At 35.8% G+C, this 16,423-nt stretch overlaps 1 protein-coding gene across 2 annotated transcripts in view; it reads right to left on the bottom strand.

Annotated features, from left to right (window-relative positions):
- The window catches only part of RB195_017028 (uncharacterized protein), a gene marked incomplete at both ends in the record, with an annotated part of 60,264 nt that overhangs the window by 2,974 nt on the left and 40,867 nt on the right, over positions 1–16,423 (bottom strand). For both annotated transcript variants that reach the window (XM_064183833.1, XM_064183834.1), the window contains 4 exons: positions 1,201–1,264; positions 1,743–1,853; positions 4,277–4,365; positions 6,618–6,760. In XM_064183833.1, the coding sequence (XP_064039714.1) occupies positions 1,201–1,264; positions 1,743–1,853; positions 4,277–4,365; positions 6,618–6,760 (407 nt within the window). The remainder of the gene's footprint in view (positions 1–1,200; positions 1,265–1,742; positions 1,854–4,276; positions 4,366–6,617; positions 6,761–16,423) is intronic.

The following is a 16,423-nucleotide window of genomic DNA, read 5'->3' as shown; positions in this document are numbered from 1 at the left end:
AAAAAGGGGGGAGGGGGGAAAAATGGGGGGGGGCGCCAAAAACCCCAATAAACCCCCGTTTTAAAAAAAAAAAAACCCTTTTTTGGGGTGGGAAAAAAAAAAAAAAAAAAACCCCCCCACCCCCCCCCACACCCCCCCCCCCCCCCCCCCCCCCACCCCCCCACCCCCTTACCCCCCCCCCCCCCCTAATTTAAAAAAAAAAAAAAAAAACAAAAAAAACCAACACTACTCTCTCACCAAAAAAAAGAAGGTATTTTCTCAAACAAAAAAAAAAAAAAAAAAAAAAAAAAAAAAAAAAAAAAAAAAATGTCGTTATCATGCCGGCAAGCTTAAATGCCGAAGCCAACAGCGTTTTTTCCTTTTCGAAGAATTAATTAGGTCCTGTAATTTCAAAGGTTATCTCAGATCCCATCATTGTCCATTACTTCCAGAGTTCACGCTAGTTCTTCTGCCATGAACTCATCCGGTGTTTGTGCGCTAGCAAATCCGGTACCGGTACGACAAATCCAGTTATAATTTTTGAGAAGAAGCAACAAGCAACTTCCTGTTTAGGACAAAGGTGTTTCTGGACGGAACAATGGTGACTGCTCTACCACACTGTTGCGTAAGCTGAGCTGCGCTCGAAGCGATGAGGTGAAAACAACGGTTGAAATCGGCGTGGGACCATGGCGATCTGCAGAGATGAGTGGCGGTAGCGAGGATCCTTACACGATCCCAACCGCTCCGCTTCGAGCGCAGCCGCTCGAAGCGGAGCTGTTCGTGCTTCATGTCCTTTTGACCCAACCTTTTGACCCTTAACCAGCATTCCACATCATTTCTGGTGTGCAGCTTTGGTGCTGTGCGGTTAGTTGGCTGAACATTGTTGGGGAAAAGACGGAATTATTTCCAAGAAAAAAGAAGTCCTACCTTAAACCCATGAAGCTTTGCTTTACTTCTTGTAACCTCATTCAGTATTTTTAAACTAAGCGAATGTTCTGCGCTTGCGGTCATCGGTGTAACATCTGATTTATTATTGATATTAATATAATTTTTTACTTATTTCACTATTATTCTATTATTCATTGATTTTTTCATTTAAAAGGATAAAGTCAGTCTTTTTTATCTTTTATTTAATTCAGCAACGATTTTAAGTAAAATATAAGATGTATTTTAAGTAAACTGTAAAATAAACCGCAAAAAAGAACATATTTCTAAACATACCTGAATAAGTTCATGAGCACAAAGCCTTTCCATGGTTATTTCACCCAGCTGCTCCCAAATGTCACTGAAACATCAACAATCAGTGGTACAGAAAGGGAATTGCGTAGTAGAGCACTTTTTTTCTGTATTTTAACGAAATTTGCAACTGTACTATGCATAGCACGGGAGGAAATTTGAAAAAGGATAACGGTTAGTAATACTTTTTCAAGTTTTCGTAATCGCAAACGTAACGGGACCCTAACGGGACCCTCGCTAAAAATTCGCTCAGGTTCCGAAGTTGAGTGAACCGCGCCACCGCGTCACTCTGAACGCGCAACCGTCTACGCAATTGCACCACAAGTCAAACATTTTACATTTATCGGCGGTAAACTATGGTAAGTGATTGTGATAATTTGGTAAACGTATGATAAACTCTTACTATTGCGCTCCTCTACTCGCCTATATCTTTTATGTGTAAAAAAAACCAAAAAAAAAATAAAATAAATATAATCGTCAGTTAATTTTCTGCACATGCTACTAGTACGACTAATCGATATGTTTACCTCGAAAACGCACACGTCCTCGCAAGGATCGCATGCGATGTGCCAATCTGCTTCATTCGATTGATACATTCCGCTTCGTCGTCTAACGTCGTCAGAAGATCATCGAAGAATCTAAATCGCTGTTCTGATTGCTGATAGGTGACATGGATAAAACACTAGGAACCGCCTTCACCAGGAATCGCCTTGTGGTAAAGTCCAAAAATTCCCACAAAAAGACATTAATAATTTATTAAAATCAACTAATCATACCTGTTTCCTCGATAGAATCAAAGTTTCTTCCCGTGGATTTTTAAACGATTAACGAATAAATCTTAATTAATTACATTTTCCAACGACTAATTAACTATATCATATATCAATTAAGGTACTCTGAAAGAAAAAAACCCTCAAAAAAAAAGTGCTAAGTTCCCCGTAAATTGATGTTTCGAAAAATCTTTGCTGCTTAATCTATGCCGCCTCTCTTTTTCAGAAAAGATTAGTAATGGATGAAGTGAAGCGCAAATTTTCACACTTCATTTCACTTTCGGCAAATTCTTTAAGTACTCGGATTTCCGACTCTGAATTTTTCATCTTATAATGCTATGAAAATACCGGAAATGATTTCATCATGTCGACTTCAATTTCGATTCCGATTTGCCATTAGAAAATTTGAAGAAAAAAAGTAGTCGCTAGGAGATGGATTTAGGCAGTAACTTGGGTGATTTAATTCTTGGAAATCATCAAATACAATGAATATTACTGGATAGTAACCTTTGGAGCAATTTTTATGTGCATAGAAAAAAAAACAATGCAACAAAAAGTGCTATGTACGATAAAGGTTGAAATGTTGGTGACGGGAAAGTCAAGAAATTCTCGTTGGTCTGTGAAGTACGCCGGTAGGCTATTAAGAAAAATTAAGAAACTTGCTTTTACTGGAAAGTATTAAGGTGATATGTATAGTTGAAGTTCTCTTCGTATCCTCACAAATCTTTGGAGCGAAAAGAGGAACCTCATTTCAGTTATAATTCGAAAATGTTCGTATTTGACCCTCAGAATTGGAAATTCCCGAATTTCCCGTGTAGAAGACCGGCCCCAGAAAAATAAACAAAGAATAAACAGAGAACTGTTGCTTCGCCTGTGTCATTTCGTTTTCATAACTACTTTTTACTGTAATGGTTGTAAGTTTATAAGTTTATAGTTTAATAAACATGAGACGAAACAAAAAGAGAACATGAGATCAATACTATAATAAAAAAAAGGGAACAAAACCCACAAAAACTCTCATTTTCATGTCAAAAACTTCCAAAAAGAGATCTCCCTGCCGAGACCAGACGGCCTTATACACGAGGAGGTCCCATGGGAAACACATGGGAAATTGAGGTAGCCATATTGGATGGTTAGATAAGCTCGTGCCTGATTTTTAAATATTTAGAATGTACTACTTCTTTAACCTCTGATATTTTTGTTCATTTTTTGGATTCTTCGAAAACGTTTTAAAGTCCTCTATCAATTTACTACCAAGTATCATCTCATCAATAAATCATCTGTGCTTCAAGAAATTTTTTCGAAATCAAAAATGAAAAAGCGAATTTTCAGCATTTAATCCTATACGAATTTCTGTTTTTTTTTTAGAAAAATCTTCTCCACCATACCATAACTCGCCATTTCGGATATTCCTTTTGTACATTATGACTATACGAATTTCGGAAAGCCATGAATGTTCGGACCGAGCAAAAAAAAAACATTTCGAACGTTTATTTCGATTGTGCTCTTGCTCTTCGGACAGTCAAAAAATGGTTTTTGTGGACTTCGAAAGGGAGATTTCACTTTGTAAAATGCACCGTGAGAAATTCCTGACAGCTTGTAGTTCTAATGAACAACGAAAACGATATCTCTGCTATTAAAACCATCATATTTTTTTACTGTCCATGTTGGACTCTTCTTGAATCCTGACATGTTGAATACGTAGACTTTGATTGATTCGTATGATATTGGTGATACTTTTTTTTTAACTTCACTTTTTAGAAAACAATTAAGTTGTCCACACAATGGAAAGATTTTTTGGGTTGAAAACCAACTTATGCAATCTTCTAATAATAAAGTGTTCATGATTGGAATTAGTGAACTGTTTGAAAAGAAATAAATATGCATGCACCTCCGGGGAAAAAAAAAGAAGAAACAATTGAAATATAACCAAGGAGAAGTGTGTGATTACTCAAGTAATTGATGGTAAACTTCGCGTTTTCTTCACGGGAAAATGGAAACGTTCCCATTTATTCTACGAATATCATTTCTTTTTGAAAAGTTGTCTACAGAGTGGAAAGGTTAAATTTTTCTTCGATTTTTTTCTTCCCTTTTCTTTCTTTCTCAATATTTATAAATGTAGTTGTACTAGAACACAACAGTTGACAATTTGAAATATTTGAAATTTTTCTAATGCGACTGGGTTCGGAACTTTTGTACCTTACTACGTGGCTGTAAATGACGCTAAAATGTAAGCACATTGTCTGGACGTTACCAGTGCCGAGTAGCTGAACACTAATAAAACTCCTCACTTCACAATTAATCTGACATGTGCATCCATCGTTGCTTTATTTTCATCGTCTTTGTTGAACGCGTCCACACACAGTGCTTTGTAGAAAATCTGAAAATACGGCAATTTTTGCGGAAATAAGCAAAGATGGATAAATGCGTTTGCAAAAATTTTGAAAATATTTTTCCTTCTTTAATTTTAAGCATAAAGAAATTGAGGACGTAAGGGAGCAGTTTTATTTATGTTCGTGTACCTATAGCTAGCGGTTGTATTTCGCGAAATTTCTCACTGGAAAAAAAGAAGAAAACAAAAAAGGAAAGAAGAAAAAAAGGAGGGAAAACTCGCGATCCATGCAGAAAGTTTACGAACTCATCCTGAATATTTCTTCACTTGTTGAAAATTTCTTTTTACAATGCAACTTGTTACGCAATGGAAGGCGGGCAGTTCCGTAGTCGTCCAACTTTAACGATCCAACTGATATAGCTAAAAGAACAGCAGAAGCTCCTCCACCTGCACAATTGCGGAAGCATTGCAGGTTGCCCTCGTTTTATTACCCGTAATAAGTTGCATCGTTAGGGACATGCCCGGTTGGCCCTGCTTCAAGATACTTTTCGACATTATTGATATTATCCTAATTTTGCTATATGCGCACATTGTTGAGACAACCAATGTTTTTTTTTTCAGATGAATTCACATATTTTTTTAAAATATAAATCGATGATAATCAGAAACTTTTGCACTTTTTAAAGAAATAAGTAATGTATTTATATTATATATAATAGATTTTCAAGATAATCTACGTAATAGAATAAAATTTACGGAAATCTCTTGTGATTTGATAAATAAGATGCGGCAAATAGTGTCTTTACAATCTTTTTCTGGATTACAAAGGAAAATCGAGCGTGATCATGCAGATACTCGTCGTAGTTTTTCATTTTTGCTCTCGTGTAACTGTGTGTGATTAGGAGCAGCTAAGCCCTGTTCCAGTACATGTATTAAATTTTGTTGGTATGGGACCTCTACGATTTTAGCTTGTAGAGGAATGGATATGGATTTCTGACCCATTCTCCTTCTCAGCGCAATTATGCACGATTAACGTTTCCATGCTCATAAATGAACCACACCCTTACTTCTCTCTAAAGGCATCACTCCACGAATCTGGAGTGGTACGGATTTTCGGTGGAGTATTCGTATACGAGATCGTAGATTATGGAGAGAGAGGTGATCCCGTCCATTTCTTACTAATTGCCACAGAAATCGACCCGGAAGATACGGCTTCGCGCGTTCCGGCGCACTATTTTCTACAACGAGTTCGATTGGAGCGCGCCAGCCTTGTGCACGCGTCGCATATTCCGTGCCGTTTTTTTTACGGCAATTAAGAGGAAATGGACGGAATCACCCCCTCTCCTTAATCTACTGTCCCCTATACGAATACTCGACCTGAAATTTGTCCTCCACCTCAGATTCGTGGGGTGATGCCTTTAATCATGGGAAGATCCATAGTGAATTTTGTGATACGACGATGCTCCTGTTGTCGACAGAGGCTGACGTGCTCATAACATCGGCATCGTCGGATGGAAGTGTTTTCATTAAAAGAATCGCAGCGCAGCAGCCTAATGTCCGGTTCAGTTCAACGCCACGCGTTTCTGCTTCATGCGCTGATGTCTGACCTCGAAGTCCCAAGTAAAATGAAGTGATGAGGACACAAATAGAAATTTAGTTGTAATAATTTGTAATGCAATAATTTAATTTGTAATAATTTTTTGTAATGTAATATGTAATGTAATAATTTCAAGCTTCTTTACATATAACCTCAGCATCAAGTTCGTAGGGTAGAAAAAAATATCCAATATATGTCGCTATTAGCGCGGACATAATAAACTTACATCATTATATCACAGACGTGTCCGAAGCAAAAAACAAACAAAACCTAAACCTAATCGTTATAAAAAATTCCATTAAAATACATAATTGAACTTTTCAGCATTTTCGTGAATTCTTGGAAAATTTCCCCTAACCATTTACAAACTTCCATATGTCATTCTTAATTTGGATTTCTCTTGATGGAATTGCGTTTCTATGGAAAATCTCTGAAGTTCCATTATTTCGCTAAAATTGCTTGGATTGCTAGCACATCCATCAAACTATAATTAGATTTTTAGTCCACTTAGAATGTACTAGCAATAAATTTTGTGCACCTAGTGAGTTAATATTCAATTTTAACTCGAAATAAAGCAATTATTCCGCTTTTATTCTTTAAGTAAAATTAGGTGACGATATCTCAGGTGGAGTGAAGAAACTGATTATTTAAGGGCACCATTCGTTGCCTGATTATCTGTGCTTGAAGAAAAAAGAAAGCGGACCTGTTTCACTTTGCTCGACACAATTTCCAACTCCAACAGCACTTTTCGAAAAAGACCTGGCGCTTGTGGGCGCAGCAAGCGCCATGAGGCTGAAAGCGCCTGCTTTTGGCTGAACGACAACGATGCGATGGAACTCAGTGTGCCTGAAACGAATGTGAATGAGTGAATGAAATGAGTGAAACAAGTCATGGAGTTAGATACAGGCTGAGATGTTCGGAAAAACAAGGAAAAAGTCAAAAAATTCCCCATGTTCGACTATCTTTGAATCTTGGCGTAGTTTTTAATTGATTTTCTTGACGATCAATACCAATCTTGGCTACAGCTCAAGAAAATCAATTAAAAACCACGTTTCAAAAAATTCCATTATTTAACGAAACTTCGCGTAGTTTTTGACTTAGTTGGACGAAAAATCGATAAAATTCTTCAAATCACAAAACGTGAACGTTTACTAGTTCCAGGAGAACAGAGAATAGCGCTCTCTTGTGCTAAGCAGTGCGAGATCCTCGTACAGCAACCCGTTAACAGTAGCCAGAAACAAAAGAAGAATGAAGTTGTTAAAGTGCTAAGTTGATCGGATCGAAATCAAAAAAAAGCAAGGATCCGGGGACCAGTTCTCTCCTGTGCTCGTGATCACGCTATCCTTCACAAAAATTCAATCAATTTCCTGAAAGCTGAAAAATTCAATTAATTTCCAGGAAGCGAGAAGATGATCGGAAGGGTAGTGGATTTAGCTCCAGGTAAGAATTTAAAATCATATTAATCTAGGTTTTAGTTGAGGGAGAGGAAAGGCTCGCATGGAAGAGGGACCTGTTCTCGTCAAAAAGACGAGATAAATCCTATGTACACCAATCAAAAGTATATGAACGAGTACTGAACTGAGGCAAGTAAATTTACCCTTGAAATATTTCAATTGATATATAGATTCAATACAAATTATGCAATATGATAAAATACAATTCTAAAAAATTACAGTACACAATGTTAGCAGAACAGTTTCCCAGGCACCACATCCATCTTCGGCTACAAACGCTCATACATATATCTCATTTTCACGCTGCTAATGATTCTGGGGTTCTGACATGACATGCTGATCCATCCTCATTCAAGGAAAATACAGGATCACATCCTCGAAAAGAAATACAATCCGAGAAACAAAAAAAAAACCCTCCGGCAACTGACTCGCTAACACCTTCTCACATGGCTTCGTATAGCGAGAATTGCGTGATGCGCTGTGGATTTCTATTCAGTAACTGGTGAAAAAAAGAAAGTTCTGATTTTTTTGATGCACCGATGTCCCTAACGGAACGATTGTGGACTCGTGGAAAACACAGGAACTCGTGCGAAAGAACACATCGCGAACGGAAAAGCGTGTAGTGAGGGGCAGTAGGGGAACTGCGTTGCCTAATCAGTCGGCTTGATTTAGTCTAGAAACGCAATGAGGCGCATTGAATGACTTTTTTGGTGGTAGGAAATCCTGAGAAAAAAGCGGAAGTCATATGTGTTCGACGTCGAATCGACGCGATCGTGTCCCCGGGATATGATGCTCCAACGAGAATATAATATTAGTGATTAGAAAAAAATTTAAAAGTTCTCCGGCATTAATAAACAGACGGAAAAAAAACTTTGTTTGAAGCGTATCATTCTCCTGTTTTGTCATATGTACCTTGCTGCATTCACGTTATTCCTATTCTTATTACTATTTTTTTTTAAATTAGCATTAATTCTATTTTTATTTTCTAATTCTATTTTCTATTATTTTAGTTTTTATTAGCACCATAAATTTTCTGCTATTTGTTGAAATTACATTTCGAGAAATCACAGTTAAAAAGTTATTATTATAATATTTCTTTATTACATGCAAATTTTATTATATTTAAAGTTATTTTTAAGAAAGTTGAAGTTAGAAGTTAAGTTAAAGTTATTTGAAGAAAAAAAAAACTGGCTACCCGCTGAAAAATAATCTCTGTAAAAAAAGCACAACGGCCTGTTGTAGTTTCTGAACATCTTTACAATATGATGCTTTTTCGAAGGCTGTTTAAAAAAAAAAAACGACTTCAATTTTGTGAGAAAATACGCTGAAAGTTTGCTGAGAAAAAATTTCCAAAAAAATGGAGAATGATGAAAACAAAATAACGAGAAGAACTATAATTCCGTGTAGATACGAATTTTTATTGGCAAATCAATCAAAGAGCACCTCATTCTAGAGCAGCTAAAGAGAATTTGAAGGGAAATTACAGTACACTCAGTTAGTAACCAACATCTTAGGACATACCACAAAAGTAATGTCGCTATTTTTTTTTCTTGAAATTAAAATTCTGAAGGAAAATTTTGGACGAGTTATAGGGAAATTGCGTCAGATAGATGAAGGAAAAATAGTACAAAATAAATGAGGGTATACTTTTGAAATAGTTTTTTTTTTACTTTAATGAATAAAAAATGAAAATACTACGTTATTTATAGGACAATTCAATAAATGGAATTTCTTAAGCCCTAATCCAAACCTCTTGAGCCGACAAGTACACAGAAAAAGATGAAACGGTGAAGGAACGCTTTAAGAAGCCAGTGAGAATTCTATTAACTAAGAATTCTAAGCACAAATAATTTTCCCAGAATATATTTAAGGAAGAAGTTAGCCGAAACAATTTCCTGAAACGTATTTAAAGGAATTCGCACATGTGTATCATCCAAGCAGCAAATCCCTCCGTCGACAAACAAGAAGTAACAATACCGCTACCGTAGCGAGTGGAATAGAGAAAATCTAGAATTTAAATCGTGAAAATCGAAAAATTTCTCGTTTATTACTGTTAATTTTCAAAATACCTAAAATACTAATGCAGAGCTCACTGAAACATCATAACAAAACTACCGCGCGTAGGGGCGGAGCTTATAGTTGATGTCATCGTATATGGATGGACTCGCGTACAATATTTATGTACATACGTAAACAACTAGTAACTCATAATTTTACGCGTCGATTGCGTGGAAACTATTCATTTAATTACGGATCTTAAGTTATAAACAACATTAACTTAGGCCCAGGTAGGAAAACATGCACACAGCGATAGATCACAACGGAATCCATTCAGAAATGGGAAAAAAATCCGTATAAAAATGCTCAAGAATTCAAAAACGGGAGCATATTTGGTTGAGTCACAGCTACCGAGTCGAGCCAGAACATAAATCCAGAAGATGAAAGCGTTTCACACTATATTCAGAAATATGCTAAGGAGATCCGCAAAATCGCGCGACTATAAACTCGTTGATCCCATATAAATAGGGTTTAAACCATCTTAACGCCTTCCCACATGATCTCCGTTGTGATCTCTGTGTAATAAATCAGTCAAGAAATGTGAAAATTCCGCGGAATAAATGACGTGGATGAAAAATGTGTTCTAGTCATTAAAAAAAAAAACGGGTCGGACGAAAAACTAGTGTAAAAATGACATCATCCGCCTTTGCTGCATATCCGAAAGAATGGAATGGTTAAAGAACGGAGTTCAGAAAAAAATTACGCCAACTTTATTATTTTTTTCGGGGTTCCGATTGGGATTGAACGAAAAATTATCATTGAAAATAATCTCAAACTAATTCTATGAATTTTTTAAGGACTAAAAAACTTATCTTGCAACTTTTCTCTATTACCAAAATCTCAACGTTAATCCTATAAGAAAAAAAAAACTCACGTTTCAAATTATAAATTAATTTCAGAATCATAAGATTAAAGAAGACCGATTGATTGTAAAAATTTAAAAAAAAATCTAAAAATTAACTCATGATTTAGAATGTGACTTTTTTGTAACATTATTTTAGAATTTATAATTTATAACTTTTTTGGAAATAGAGGGAAGTTTTTGGTTTATTTTTATTATTCATTATTAATATTTAAATCACATTTCTATAAATTATCAACGGAACACTTTTGACCAGTTAATAATTTTTCATGTTTTCCAACGAAAAATTGAAACGGGAAATTCAATCAATCAACAAAATAAAAACATTCTTTCAGGATCTGAAGAAGGCGATATTGCCGAGACTTTAGCCAGGATTAAAGGATTATAACTACCTTGTCTCCGTCTCAATTTAAAAAAAGCAAATACTAGAAAGATAAAACAGTTCAGAAATGGGACGTGTCTAACAAAACAAAGGAAAGGTCATCTCTTTTACGAAAAAGTGAAAATAGCGAGAACTGATCCCCGATTTTCTCTATCGCAGCGCTAAACATCTATAGATGAAATGCAATCTCTACACGTTTTAAGATTCCAGTGCTCAACATCAACAATAAAATCCCCTTTCACTCCTTTATCCCACTTTGAGGCCAGTAGCCGCTTAATTCAAATTCGGTCAAAGGTTAGATTTTTTCCTGGGATTTTCCTTCCGTGTCCCGCTATAGATCAGATGAGACTTTGTAACGTTGAAATAGGAGGATTCGGTAGTTTTGTGCCAGAGAGTGTCTTGAAACACATGGATTTGGAAAATGCCATGGAAAAACGAATCAATAGAAGTACGGGACATTTTTCCATGTGCCATAACAGATGCACATAACAGAGGGTAATGTTCTCAAGAATTGTAGAAAAAGTGCAGTTGTTTGCAGAATTGGAGAAATTGCTCCCACAACGAAAAACGCACAATATCGTAGCAAGAAAAGCTTCAGATTTTTGACTTCAGATCAATACGCGTAGTCTGCATTCTCGGATATTTTCGTATCTGATACTGCGACCTAGCACTGGGTAAAGAAATGAGAATGACGTCTTCTGGACGTGATGATCCCAGAAAAGATGGGACACCGAAGCCATCAAGGACATCCGAAACAAAGAGAAAGTAGGCAGAGAAAGGAAACGGCATCAAATCTCTCGCTAGAGTTTAAGATCCCGTTGGCTATGTCCTTATTCCTTTTAGTTTAGGGAAAAAAAAACCAGGATGTATTCGCTTGAATCCATTAAGCTTGCACAGAACGTACATTCCTGGGACACTCATGATAATTAGAAAATTTCAACATTTTCTTCAGCAGAACTTCTGAGAACGAAGCGAAGAAATAAATGCGATTTCTCTATATTAGGAGCTCCAGTTCATAAAATTGCGTTCTTTTTTCTCTAAGGAATGATATTTTAAAATAATTAGCGAGATGCGCGTGTTCTTATGTGATTTTTTTAAAAGAAGAATCATATTGAGAAAGGACAGAAAGACGACAAAGACGAGGAAGGAAAGGAAAAGGAGAGGGAAAGGAGAGGGAAAGGAGAGGGAAAGGAAAGGAAAAGATCAATCATCAAGCTCCATTTATTCATTCAATTCATTGTAGAATTCAAATTTTCATAATTTAGCTGGAATATTCCAGGAGAAATTCAAGAACCACATTTCACAACCAATGTCATCTAGGCAACAGCTATTTTAAAGGCGTCACCACACGAATCTGAGGTGGTACAGATTTGAGGTGGAGTATACTTACAAGGGATAGTAGATTATGGAGAGGAGGGTGATTCCGTCCATTTCTTCCTAACTGCCGTATAAAACGGCTCGGAAGATGCGGCGCCGCACAAGGCTGGCGCGCTCCAGTCGAACTCTTCGTAAAAAATAGCGCTCCGAGACGCTCAAAGCCGTATCTTCCGGGCCATTTTTTACGGCAATTAGGAAGAAATGGACGGAATCACCCTTCTCTCCATACTCTACGATCCCGTATACAAATACTCCACCTGAAATCCGTACCACCCCAGATTCGTGGAGTGATGCTTTTAATTTTGAATTTTAATGGATCGATAATGTTGGACTACAAATTTATCGCTCTTGAAGGCATTGCTTATTTTCGTCTTGTGGTTGAACCCGAGAGAGACATGAGAGACCCAGGGCTATAACTGAGACCAAAGGATTCAGAATTAGATAGGAATTCGAAGAGAACGAATACGGCAGGGCCTTGGAAAGTTGGGCTGGGACCAAACGGCGTGGAAAATCAACCAATTACTACGAATTTCGACGACAAAATCATCCTCATCAACATCCAGGTTTGTGAAGAAAGCATAAGGAGAAAAAAATCGAAAAAAAAATAGTTTTTAAAGAAGGAACCGAACGCTACTCGTAAGCTAGGAATGAATAGGGAACAGTTCTCGTAGAACGCTTATTTCGCTTCATCTATGACTGCAAATCATAAAATAAAAAGATAAAATATGCTTAAGAAGTTACTTTGCATGATAAAATAAAAATTCTTCTGCAGGAAAGTAATTTTACTGTGCGAAACCGCTAAGGACATTTTTGGTTTTTGGATTATTTGTAATTATGTGAGAAGCGAAATATGAGAAAGTAATTGTAGTAACGAACGAAAAACTCGGGACTACCGTAGCACTTTAATTTTCAAATTTCCCATCCTGCATAATTGTTTTTGGAAAAAAAAAGATTTGTAACGGTAATAATTCCGTACTTCCCTGATCTACGCTTTAGCAAATGAGTGAGACAATTTCAGGATAACAGAGTGAAAGAAAAACATTCTCGGAAGTTCCACGATATAAAAAAGCATAAAAAAATTCTGATTTCTCTAAACGATTTTTCTGGACGAATTGCAGCTGAGGACTTTTTTATCATTTATTTTGAGCACTATTTATGTAAGTGAATGGTCACTTTTGGGAAGGTGGATCTACAAGAAAAATTCCAGGAAAAAAATCTCAAGAATAAACTTACCAAGCGTTTTCACCGAGTCCTGACATTGAGAATCACCCACTGATTCCCTACACTACTTCAATAGAACCAGATTTTCTTTATATATTAAGAAAAGGAAGAAGAAAATTAAAAAGACTTAAAAGTTCTTATCCATGCATACATATGTATATTTCATGGATTCATACATATATTTCATATTTTCATTCATGTATACATTTTTTCGCTCTCATTGATTTCTTCACAGTCGTTGGTTGGCGTTTTTTAGCGTTAAATAATTTATTTATTTTAGTTCGACGATTATTTGAAGATTCCATGGGCAATTTTCTGGAATGATCCCTAAAGCTTTTTTAAAGTTGTTATTTAATAATGTTTAAAGAGACCAGAATTTTTCAATAACTAGGAAAAGAAGGAGGAAAATGAAGAAAAAGAATAGTATCCTGGAACAAGGACGTTCCAAAAAAGCAACTCACGTAGGCGAGAAAATCGTACCCTAATGACGGCTCAGAGGAATTTTTCCGTGAAAAGCACGCTTTTTTCGAGAGATAATGCGATAAATCTGAGATATAAAATAAATTAATAGCTAAGTGGGATTTTCGTAAGAAATCCTCTAAACTCCATCCAACAGAGCAGTAACTTGTCTAGACATAGAAATCTCATCGTCATAAGATGTGACTGGAGAACACTATTGAAAATTAAAGTCGAAAACATGAACTTATTCCGTACTTTTTCAAAACCGCACACAGAAACACGAGAATCCCGTTGCCTCGGAATGTAATCAGCGTCCGAAAATGTAAAATGATACGTGAAAAATGTGCTTTTCCGAAGTTTTACTCTTTTTTGCTTCGTGCTTTCGAAAAAAAAAAACACTAACGAAGATGGAAAAATGAGATTTTATACGTGCATAATAATAAGAATAGTTTTCTTAAAAGGGCAAATTCCACAATTTTCTAGGATAATAGCAGTAAGTTATAGTTCAATTACATGTATTTATGCATGGAAAAAAGAGATGTCAATCAAATTTGCTCCGAAATAACTTCTCAGCACCGCACCATGTACTTGTTTATCTAATGAATGTATGGAAAGGGTAGACGTGATTTCTGAAAAGTGGTATCCAGGTGAATTCCAGAGTCTGTCAAAAGAATTCAGTGAGTGAAACACAGTGAAGATAGGAGAAAATTGTCGAAATGATGCATTCAAAATCATTTGATGTTACCTAGGAGACGATGAATTTTCATCGTTTGATAGCAATTACGTTCTAACAACAAAAAAAAGCTCGAAACAAATGTGAAAAACAATTTCGAACGAATTTTTAGATCTATCAGCATTTTCGTTCGCATAAAGTTTCAGCTCGGTTTCATCCATTAGTCTTTACGTTTGAAGGAAACAAAAAGTCTCGGTATCGGGTTCTTCGAAAGAAGTTTTCGGAGACTAAAGATGGAAAAGAAACCTATAGCAAAAAATAATGAAAAGACATGGAATGAGGACAAAACACAAATTATTGTTTCCTAGTTCTCGACTTAAGTTTATTTTTTCTTGTTTTTTTAGTTTTGAAAGAAGTTTTTGAAAATTGAAACAATTTTTTTTTCAATTAAGATTTTCTGAACATTCTCACTGTAAACTTATTTTCCAAACCTCACAAATTCTCATCACAAATATTTGCTTGGAAATAAATAAATTTATTATTTATGATGAACTTTTGGCTTTTTCCACGATTTTCTTTCGAAAAAATATTAGAATCATTGAAATTTATTGAAATAGAAAGTATTTCCTAAAGCTAAAATGGAAAAAAAACTCGTTGACTGAGACCAATAAATAACTTTAAAAATTTTCTAAATTATAGCAAAATTAGCGAAAATAGAGCGATTCCTATTTAAGGGAGTATACTAGTCCGGCGCAGACTAGAATAGATTGGTCTGTGGCGAAAAATAAACCATTGATCATGACTTCTACCGCTTCATCCGTTAATCCATGTGTGCCATTAAAGCCGAAAAAAACCAACGAAATTGAATTATTATTCGAAAATTGCTCAGCAGAGATGTACTCAACAATGTATAAAAAATTCTTAGTGGAGAAGTTTTCAGCCCGAATCCCTGGAGTAGCGAAGGTAAGGTTGAATTTTTAGGAATTAAAAGTCAAACAGACCCAATTACTCAATTTACATACATTGCATACGAAACCAACCCCACTGGAATAGGAACTAATAGGATTTCCTTGATGTCAGGCACTGTAGTTAACTTGCGGTAACTTCACGAGACATACGTTACTGAATTGTGAAGATGTGGAGCGTTGAAGCAACAAAATTTTGAAAAACAAAAAACAAAGAAGAAAGGTTGTAAACGTAAATGAAAGCATAGTGGAATTGTAATTGGGCTATAACAATTATAGCCATTAAGTTAAATAATTAAACCATTGAATAAATTAAATGGTCATTATAAAATAGAAAAATTCGTTGCGACAGTTTTATACAGTTTATACTAGCAGTGAAAAAATCGCGGTGATCCATGGCAAGGGGGCGTGGCTTTGCAATCTCTCCATCTACGTTTTAACCAATAGCAATTAATGTAAATTCGCCACCTCTGCGTAGCATCCTAATTCTATTTGTTATCATTTCCCAAAACAATTTTTATGGAAAACATCGGCATCGATTCCTATCAACGGATGTTAGCTTGGACAAGAACATTTTGTAAGACAGCAGGTTTGGACGAGATATCACGAAAGAATTCCAATCAGGACGAGTTCCGCTGATAGATGATAGGTACATAGGATCATCCGGAGGAAAGTAACAAACTACGCACGACAAAATGAAAGCATCCGCACATCGTTTTTGAGTGGATATAAATTCCCAGTGAAGCAGGGAAATTTCCACTAATTCCTTTGAAATGATTTTTTGGTGAGTAGGAAGAAGAAGAGATCTCTCTAAATTTTCTATCGATAAAACTCAAAAATTCTGTCGACATCAAGATTTTTAAGTGAAATTATGAAGTGCTGTAATTAGGCAATTAAAGACACTTTTGGAATCTTCTAGAAAATCTGATATTACGTTCTATCAGCATAGATGGATTTGAAAAAAAAAGAAATTTTTCCATTTATTACCAGCTACGCTACCAAGTATTTGTATACTCAGCCCGGCATTGTTTATTGTTTCCATCTGTTTATATTTACTA

Source organism: Necator americanus, chromosome II (genome assembly GCF_031761385.1).
Source record: "Necator americanus strain Aroian chromosome II, whole genome shotgun sequence".
NCBI classification, from domain to species: domain Eukaryota; kingdom Metazoa; phylum Nematoda; class Chromadorea; order Rhabditida; family Ancylostomatidae; genus Necator; species Necator americanus.
This window is presented reverse-complemented; position numbering and strand designations above follow the sequence as displayed.